Source organism: Sabethes cyaneus, chromosome 2 (assembly GCF_943734655.1).
Source record: "Sabethes cyaneus chromosome 2, idSabCyanKW18_F2, whole genome shotgun sequence".
Lineage (NCBI taxonomy): Eukaryota > Metazoa > Arthropoda > Insecta > Diptera > Culicidae > Sabethes > Sabethes cyaneus.
Window position 1 is genome coordinate 136,523,972 of NC_071354.1, and position 10,638 is coordinate 136,534,609.

Here is a 10,638-nt window from a genome sequence, read left to right on the forward strand (position 1 = left end):
TGCGTTTTATTGGCTGTCTCGGCAGGCAGAAATGACTCTTGGAGGCCCCGATATAAGATCACCCCTCGGGCCTAGTGTAGAAGTAATGCGCTCATCAGCGTCCAGCTAGTCAACCCCCCACAGATTACAGATTACAGAAAATGTTACGTCTTCGACTATTTACCATACCAACGGAATCAGCATCTTTGACTCGAGCAGCACGTTCCTCCTTACCAACGGGATGCCGCAAAAAAGTTCAACTGTTCTCACCGGTACATCTGCAAAACATTAAAAAGAGTCGGAATAAAGTGCCAAAAGAAGACAAGAGACCCGGAATATACTGAGGGCAGATTTTGACGCTGAAAATCCAATGACGCTGGTTGATAAAAGATTATACGAGGAAAATGACTTGTTTTGGACGACGAAAATTAGGCTTATACAAATTTGAAAAAAAGTTTATGTCGCCCCTCCCCCCTTCAAAAATTTTCGAAATGTGAAGGGGCAAAAAAATAAAGTGTTATATTATTATGTTGCATTCTTTAGCGATAAGCCGATTTTTTATAGTTCAACGAGTTTACATCTTTAAATTATGCAATATGTTCAATGTTAAAGCAGTTAACCCGTTAGTCTTGATCAACTTTCTTTTACCAATTAAGCTTTCTGGTTCCTGTTGTAAGTCACAGGCAACTATTTTGCTTGACCTTTAAGTTCCCGAAAATTGGGGTGCTTACTATCAAACTTTTGGCTCCATTTGCTTTAAATTTCGTTCCATTTGTTATAAAAGAACCGAATTAGATTGAGGCACAAATCAATCAAACAATATATGAGTAAAATTCGGTATCGCTTTTGACGGAGATTTTCCGAATTGCAGTGGGATTATTTTTTCCGGTCATAGATATTAGATAAGGTAAAAATAGAAATACGACAAACTAGACACTCCGGAATATCAGCTATCGGTACTCCAAATTGGTCGTTTTATTCTGTTGTGTCCAAGTGCATACCCTAATTTTGGATGTTGAGAACGTAAAACTCAAAGATACAGTTTTTTATGATTGTATAACATTTCGCCGAATACCATTTCGCGGAAAACTAATTCGCGGATGACCATAACGCGGAATATACTGTTTCGCGGAAAGTACCATTTTGCGGAAAATATTTTTGCGGAATGTACTATTTTGCGGAAAACCACCGCTTATTCAGTTTGAAAGCTGCAAAAAGCCTGACCGATTTTTAGTTTTTGAAGCATAAGTTTAAATTGCAATTTTCGTCATCATATCAATTATTTTTCAATTTGTTAACAGTAAGCCTTTAATTATCGATAGTGAATGTATGTTTTGCAATGACGACACTTTAAAAATTCAGTCATTTGGGTGCTTAAATCAGCCAACAAGTTAGGGTGCTCATTATGTCTGTGGAAGAGTCTGTCGACCGTATGTAAAAGTACCAGAAGCTTGTAAAACATTCTTCTCAACAACAAACAAACTAGCAGAAATCATATTGCAAACATTGGAAAATTATTAAAAGGTTACTTATGTTACATGTATACTTCGTTTAATTCCTGGCTACTTGACTGACCCCAATGACTATTGACGGCAATGAATATGAAATGGATGATGATTTAATATATTTAGGGTCCCTAGTAACCGTCAACAATAACCCGAGTAAAGACATTGAACCATGAACATGAGCCATGAGCTGTAGATCGACTTTCGCCCTCTCCACACTTTTAAGTCCTTTTTATCATCAAGATCATATCAGTTCAGTTTATTCATCAGTTTATATTGCACTGTATTTTGTACATCAAACAAATTATTTTTATTTCACACCAAATCTAAAATTATTTTATTTTTTCATCATGACCGTTTACTTAACAAACAAAATATTATTTAAATAACATATCCCCAAAATGCGCCGACCTAATTAAGATTCCTGAGAGAAAGTCTATTTATGGTCCTGTGAAAAGACACAATTAACTGTTTTATACTGAATAGTTTACTAATTATTAAATACATACCTCATTTAAACATTTGACTACTACTGTGGTTGCAACACCGATTCCAAACATAAGCAAATATGGCAGATATTTGAAAGAAATACTCTTACGCTTCTTTAGTACGGTTGATAGAAAAGACAACTTTCCATCCGAATAGGGAGGATATCGCGAGCTGGAAATAGTTCTTATGAATGTAAAGTGTTAATTTATTTTTTTGTTTCTCTTACGAGGCTAGCTTTTCGCCAACGGAGCTAAAGTTTTTTATCAAACATGATTTCTGGTGTGAAAACGTGTCGATACCATGTTTGCCATGATATGCTCCCATTCCACTAGGGCCCACGCCACCGAAAGGTAGAGACTCGACTGTTGAAGCATAAAAAATGTGTTGATAAATAACAGAAACAAAAAAAAATATGATATTACCCGCGAAATGTCCTAGAACGTCGTTGATGCACATGCCACCAGATGAAGTGTTCGTTATTATTAGGTTCCTATTAGCTTCGTTGGTACTAAATATGTAAAGTGCCAAGGGCTTGTCTCTAATCAAATATAGAAAAGAAGATACGTTAGAAACTAAATGTATAACTAACTCTAAATTAAATATAGCTATTGAACGAATTTTCATGCCGTATTAATTGCTAAAACTTTATAAAATTAAAATAACCTAACTGAACCTAATGTGCAATTTTTATTTGCATCGCTTCAATATAAATCTAGGAATGTGTGCTAAATTTAGAATAACACGTTTGCCGTTATTACAATTCTGGGTTAATATCGGCGCATATAAATCTTCACATTGGGAATCATCGAAATCTACAAATTGGCTAATGTTATGTAATATACAACAACTGTCACAAGCTTGGAAAACAAAGATTTAGTACCTAAAAATAAAAAATAAGAAAACTATAAGTATAAGTTATAAGTTTTCTTATTTTTTATTTTTAGGTTTCGTATTCTACTAAGACGCTCTAAAAACTTCAGTCAAAGATTTAGTAGGCAAATCTTATACGAAAAATATTATAAATTTTTAGCATGGATTCTTCATATTCATTGCAGAATATGACATATAAAGACAAGACACTAACATTTAGTTCACATAAGACTACGAAAGCTTTGTGTTTGATTCTGTAACATGTAGTTCCACTTTTTGCTTCACCGAGCGCACTGCTGGTTACTGAGAGGGATCTAGGCAGCATTACTGCGTCCACCTCTCTTGACGTCTGCACAATGCCGAATGCAGAAAATAATTACCGCGGTTTTACTTATTTCGGCAGCTACTCTTCGAAAAATAAGGATTATTAGCTCAACTGTAACTATTTCAAACGCCATTTAGTGCATCACACTCCAAAAGGAAATTTATTCATAGTAGCCGAGCATAGAAGAAACCAACAGGGAGGCAGGGATGGTTCGATCACTTTGACTCAATTTTGATTCATTTGACAGTACCGTCTCAGCCGAGCCAAATATGACAATGTTATATATGGGACATTTGTAGAACTAATTCTAATCTACAATTTTTCTGAACAAAGTTTTGCTGTATCTTTTGTAGTTACGATGCTACAACGCTAGTAACTAATCAGTGACTAAATGAACGTTCATTTAGTCACTAATAAGATACTAGCATTGTAGCGCCGTAACTACAAAAGATACAGTAAAACTTTATTCAAAAAAATTATAGATAATAACCTGTTTTACAAATGTCCCATATATAACTTTGTCATATTTGGCCTCGTTAAGACGGTACTGTCAAATGAATCAAAATTGAGTCGAAGTGATCGAACCATCCCTGCAGGGAGGCTTCCATAAATTTTTCAGTTTTACTGAATAGTCGAATTTTTACAAACAGTAACTGCTATACGTTGTTAATGGTTCAAAATTACCTTTTTGTCTGCCTTTAAATCTCTATGGATATCAAAACAGCTTTTTATTAAATTAAAATTAAATATTTTAAATCATAGCATAGCAGACTGAAAAGCCAGACAAAAAACAAATAGTAAAAAACTAGGATTAAAAAAAAAGCTACCATTCGATAGGATATATTTTAAAATTACCTTGCATTGATAAACTTGATCGCTTCATAAGCGTTTTCTACTACTAAAATTGGTAGAATTGGTCCGAAAATTTCATCTTGCATTACTGGATCATCTGGTTTCACATCAGTCAGAATTGTAGGCGCAATATATTTGTCTGTAGAATCCACATCACCTCCGATTGCTATTTTCGCTCCTTTTAGCAAACCACTCAGTCGCCTAATTCACACACAAAGTATTAACATAAAAAATTACACATCATATCAATACTTACTGAAAATGTTGTTGATTGATTATGCGACATAGATCAGGGCTGAGTTTAGGATTATCGCCATACCATTCCTTTAGTACAGACTTAGCTTCTTTTAGGAACCGTTCTTGTACATCTTTAGAACAAAGAATGTAATCTGGAGCTATACACGTTTGACCAGCATTTATGAATTTCCCCCATAAAATTCGCCTCGTGGAGATTGCGATATCAGCGGAACTATCAATGTAGCATGGGCTTTTACCTCCAAGCTCCAACGTACAGGGAGTTAGATTTTCAGAACATGCCTGATGCACAATCTTCCCTACTCGACCCGAGCCGGTATAAAATATGTAATCAAATTTTTGCTTCAGTAACTCCGCAGTTTCCTTTGCACCTCCTTCGACCACTCGATAGCAATCCTGAAAAAAACCGTTTTATGCTTCCTCTACTACGTGAATTGAGAATTTCCATACTTGGTCTAAATATTTCGGAATTGTGTTGGCTATAAATTTAGAACTGGCCGGAGCAAGTTCGCTCGGCTTGATCAAAACACAGTTCCCCGCTGCAATCGCTGCCGCAACCGGTGCAAGACTGAGCTGCAATGGATAGTTCCAGGCCCCGATGACCATTACTACGCCATAAGGATCCTTGAAAATGAACACTCCATCCATCATATTGACTAACGTTTTCTTAGGTTTTTCAGCTTTAATCCAATCATGCAAGTTAAAGATAATACTGCGCAGATCATTCATTAAGTAATCGATTTCCATTACATAGGCTTCCTGTTTGTGCTTTCGCAAATCGGAAGCCAACGCTTGTGCCATTTCCGCATGATTCTCCTCGTACATACGAAGCAGGTTCTTCAACTGCTTTTCTCTACAAACAAAAACAATCCAATACATTGGAAAAGAAATCCCGTTGATGCCTCCCATATTTACCGAAATCCTATGTTCCGAGTTTTGCCACTCTGAAAGGCAGCGTGAAGTTGTTGCACAATCTAGGTTTGAAAAGAAAATCATAATTTTCAATAGAGCACCCAATCTTGACATCAAAACATCTCGTTAAATTAATTCATTCATATTTCAATATATTGTGTGCTAAAAAAATTTACAGAAAATTTGTACTGAAGGTACACTTCAAAATTTGCACGGAGAAATGTATAAGAAAGTGTACGCCGTCCTTTTTTGAGCCTAGGCATCCCTAAGGACCTTACCAGCTCTGAAATTTTTAATAAAACGAAGTCCATAAAAAATGCTTTGTGTTCTGTCCTGGAACTAAGGAAGCAAGTTACCACCTTACGAAAAACGAAGCAAGCTGAATTAGTTGGCTGCGAGTGCTCAGAGTTTTCGAAAGACAAATACTAAAATCGATCTTCGTGGCGTTCAGGAACGGAATATGGAGGTGGAGAATGAACCATGAGCTTGCACAGCTCTATGGCCAACTTAGTATCCAAAAGGTGGCTACAGCAGGACGGATACGATAGGCAGGGCATGTTGCAAAAATGCCGGACAACTAGCCTGCGAAAATGGTGTTCGCCTCAAATCCAGTAGAAACCAGAAGAACAGGAGCGCTGCGAGCAAGATAGTTGGACCAGGCAGAGCGAGATCTGGCGGAGAGTATTTGGTATCCGAGGAATTGGAGAGCGGTAGCCCATAACCGAGTAAATTGGAGAAACCGTGTTCAACAGGGTTTATCTCAAAATGGCAAGCCACCTAAGTAGTGAGTTGGCTGCCAAGAGGCTACGTGAACGACTTTTAATGATGCCTTCGATTAATAAGACCACTCAAACACTTATGTACACTCTTAAACGATCCGGTACAATTTACCGAAATCTAAACAGCCGAACGTTCGGTAAAAATTTCGGTGGTGCATATCGACGTTTACGGATCATTAGTAATGTTTGGCATCATAAAAAAATTTACCGAACGATCTGCTTTTGAAATTTCGGTAAAATTTTACCGAACTCGGTGGTTTTTATTAAGTGTGTACATATATTTCAAAACTTCAAGGCAGCTAGCAACATTGTTACCAGTTTGAATTTTAAACTTAATCTACTTACTTCTGAATGCGCCATTATTCGAAACTGCTACTACCTGCAAAACAGATTGAAAAATATGCATTATTATATTATATCACAATATTGTATGTTTGCTCAACTCGTATAGATCTAGAAAGAAAAAATAAGGAAAAGTCTATTTTTGTTACTTTCGATGCCTAAACAATTTATTCTAATTTATTTTAAATAGAAAGAATTAAGAAAATATCATAGTCATTAATACTGTTTTAATCGTCATCGTCGTCTGCATTGAACTCAATCCTAGGTTTCCTAGGCGTCTGAGATGTTTCAAGTCGCTTTTGATCGAGCCATCGCATGTTAGGCCCCTTAGTTCCTGATTCTATTAGTAAATGGGGCTGTTGAAGAAATCGTTTTTGCCCACTGTCATCCATCATCCTTAGACTGTGTCCAGTCCGCCGTAATCCATTGACTTTCATCATATTTAGAATGGGAATCTCTCCAAGCTCGTAATTCATACGCCTGAGCAATTTTTCGCTTTCAGTTTGTATCTAGTCAAATATCGTCCGTAGTACCTTGCGCTCGAACAAGGCAATGGTGCGTATGTCCTCCATGAGTAGCGCTGCAGCTTCAAGTCCATAAAGAATTGCTGGACTAATAAAGGTTTTTACCCGGGATCTCTTCAGCCTTCTTGCTGGTAGAGTAGGTAGAGGAGTTACCGCTTACCGATTAACAATAAGCGATGTACATACCTGATTTAGCGTGGCCGTAGCCGCGCTGCCACTTGCGAACTTGGCAAGAGCGATCTCGCCAAATCTTTTCAACAGCATTTCCGCCTCAGCAGCCATGATGGTGGAGCGGATACTCACCGATAGCTTCTTTACATTCAAATGCACATTGAATCTGCAGTTGATTAACAATTTCAACCCGTCCAACAACCTTTTCGCCTCTTCCGCTTCGAGTAGGATCGCGTGCACTACTTCTTCGAGACTCTCGGTTGATAGGAACCTCTATTACTTCTTGCTACCGATGTCGCCCGCCCTTTTTAGCGGCGTTCACAGTAGCAAGCGCCTGCTAAGCGAAGCGGAGCGGAGATTTGGGCGAATACTATGTCAGATGATTTTTTATAACAAATCAAACAAATTAGTTTCAGTTTCGACCGGAATTTGACCATAGCTAATCTCGACCTGCTGCTTTGAATTTGAATTTCAATTTTGAGTTCCGGTAGAACCGATACCGGATGTTCGGGAGTGTGGGACATGAACTTGCGTCCTACTGGATAGTGTAAGATTCATTCTTATTGACCACAAATGAAATGGATAACTTTTGCGCACTCTGTTAAGTAGATTTCTAGTTTTATTTCACATACTACTTATGACGTCAAAAAAATCCCACTGCGATCTTGAATATCTCCGGGAAAATAGAACCATAATTAACCAACTTATTTTTTCATTAAAGGCCAATCTAATGTGGTTTTTTTAAGACTACTTACTTAATTAGCTGCAGGCCGTGGTTTCCTCTTCTGTACGAAGAAGTCGTCTCCATTCCACTCGGTCCATGGCCGCAATTCGCCAGTCACGTAGTCTACGTAGGGTCCGCAGGTCGCCTTCCACTTGATCGATCCATCTTGCTCGCTGCGCGCCCCGCCGTCTCGATCCAGTCGGATCGTTATTGAGAACATTTTTAACCGGGCTGTCGTCCGACGTCCTCACGACGTGACCAGCCCATCGCAGGTGACCGATTTTTGCGGTGTAAGCGATGAGTGGTTCCCTAAGCAGCTGATGCAATTCATGGTTCGTTCGCTTCTTCCACGTTCCGTCTTCAATCTGCACTCCGCCGTAGATGGTGCGCAACACCTTTCGTTGGAAAACACTAAGGGCGCGTTGGTCCTCCACGAGCATGGTCCATACCTCATGACCGTAAAGGACTACCGGTCTAATCAGCGTCTTGTAGATTGTTAACTTCGTGCGGTGCCGAACTTTGTTCGATCGCAGCGTCCTACGGAGTCCAAAGTAAGCACGATTTCCTGCCATAATACGTTTTTATATTCCTCTGCGGGTGTCGTTGTCTGCGGTAACCAGTGAGCACAGATACACGAACTCTTCTACCACCTCGATTTCATCACCGTCTAAATGAATCCGGGGAGGGAGGTCACCAGTCACTTCTACAGAACCTCTTCCTTTCATGTATTTTGTTTTCGATACATTAATGACAAGTCCAATCTGTTTGGCTTCAGCTTTCAGTCCGATGTACGTTTCCGCCATCCTCTTAAAGGTACGTGTAATGATGTCAACGTCGTCAGCGAAACCAAGAAGCTGGACGGACTTCGTGAATATTGTGCCACTCGTGTCTATCCCCGCTCTTCTTATCACACCCTCCAAAGCGATGTTGAATAGCAAACATAAAAGCCCAACATCTTGTCGTAACCCTCTTCGAGATTCAAACTCGAGACTGCCACTGATACTCGAACAACACACATTACTCGATCCATCGTCGTCTTGATCAATCGCGTTAGTTTATCCGGAAATCCCTAGTAGTGCATAATCTGCCATAGCTGATTTCGAACGATCGTATCATACGCCGATTTGAAGTCGATGAATAAATGATGCGTGGGCACGTTGTATAAGACTAATATAAGTTTTTTAAGACTAATTGCATAAAAATCGAAAATAGTAAATAGCAAATAAGTGGAGTAGAGCCAAAAGTGTTACTGCAAGCGTCATCATTTTCAATGTCGGGGACGTAAAGGTTCCATTTGGAGATCAGGTAGACACTGAGACACTAGGCCGTATGAATAAAACAGTTTGCATTGCTTTTGCATTGCTGTAAATCTTATGGGAGAGTTTGCTCTAACTCTTTTATTCATGCGACCTACTGTCACACTATTATCTTCCATGTGCATTTATATTTTGGGAAATTTTAATATTCGAATACTGAAACTTCAATGGCATTTTCACAGGACATGACAATACTATTTTCGAAATTGTAAAAACTTCATTATTAAATATTGCTGATAGCTATTGCTCCGATGCCATTACATTGCAATGTAATGTTGTTGCTTGAAAATAAACGAAAGCGAAGCAACTTTGGTAGATAACCCCAGGAGAAACCGGTGAATATTTCATGTAAATTTTAGTTACCAAATTTCAGCATATGCAATGTATGACACCAAATGACGTTTCGAATATCTTTCGAAAATTCCAGTTGTCCACCCCAGGGTAGCGTTTCAAAAAATATTATTTCACCTTTACCAGCACGGATATGACAACCTTCAATACTTCCCGTATTGTTTATTACAAGGAACATGCTACATAGTTTAAGATCAGCTGGTTACTCTACAAAACAATCCGGGTCATCCACCTGACCTACTACTTGGCATTTTTAAATCTATTCCAAAAAATTAACCTAATAGCAATACACATTTTTTAGGTGTTAAATTTACTCCACAGCTATAATAATTAAATTGTTTATTGATATTTGCTCCTTTTATAACTTATGCACTTTCCGTTTATGATCTGAACATTCTCATAACTTGTTTTAGTTATCAAAACAGTCACTCAAATCTATACTATCAAAAGTGCAAAATTTATCAGCGCTATATTTTCGTAAGAATAAATGTGGCTATCATAAGATTAACAAGTGAGTAGGTACTATTTCTACGTTCAAAGGTCAAGTTACCGATGGAATTATAACTGGCACCTACCGCTAATCGTCTAACGGCTTATCAATTGATTTACGACAACAGTACAGTGTATTGTATCCATACACCAACACAGGTTATTTTTGTTTTTATATTATGTCATTTTAGTCGCTGGTAATATAATTTATTATCCTTTATTTTCTTATTTGGGCTGTGAACATTTCTAAAAAATAATGCAATAACGATAACTTTGTTGCAGTTTTCTTACCAACCATAACACAATATACATTGGTTTTTATCCAGATAATGATTGTTTTGAGCAAACAAACTGTCATAATAATATGACCAATAGTAAATATTAGTAATAATAGTAATTTTTTTTTAATTTTCAATTGTTGTGGCAAATTTATCTTTGCCTTTTCATGATTACTTGAAAAATCGAATAAAATAATGGTACTAAACACACCACACAGTTTACTTACTGTCACCAAATTACACTTTTTTCACTGAGCAGGAACGATGAACACTATGCGGTCTATAATTCGTGGTGTTCGCTGATAACTGAATGGCACTTCGCATTCGTGCAAGCACTCTGCTATATCACGTCAATATTTGTATTTTTTTATACAAGTAAGATGATAAGGAATTCTTCGAGGGAGATCATTGATTCTTTTGAGTGCCCAAATTAACCACTACCAATAACTTGAAAGAAATAAGACTTGTTTACGTGAA

General features: G+C 37.8%; 1 protein-coding gene across 1 annotated transcript; it reads right to left on the minus strand.

Annotated features, from left to right (window-relative positions):
- Positions 1 to 1,809: 1,809 nt before the first annotated feature.
- On the minus strand, positions 1,810 to 10,453 carry LOC128733655 (aldehyde dehydrogenase, dimeric NADP-preferring-like). The gene is made up of 10 exons (XM_053827395.1): positions 10,389 to 10,453; positions 6,312 to 6,345; positions 5,191 to 5,249; positions 4,726 to 5,128; positions 4,277 to 4,671; positions 4,024 to 4,221; positions 2,396 to 2,511; positions 2,200 to 2,335; positions 1,994 to 2,144; positions 1,810 to 1,932 (listed from the first exon to the last, which is right to left on the minus strand). Exons 2-10 carry the CDS (start codon positions 6,324 to 6,326, stop codon positions 1,921 to 1,923), a joined length of 1,485 nt encoding a protein of 494 aa, XP_053683370.1. The 5' UTR covers positions 6,327 to 6,345; positions 10,389 to 10,453; the 3' UTR covers positions 1,810 to 1,920.
- Between the last annotated feature and the right edge of the window lie 185 nt (positions 10,454 to 10,638).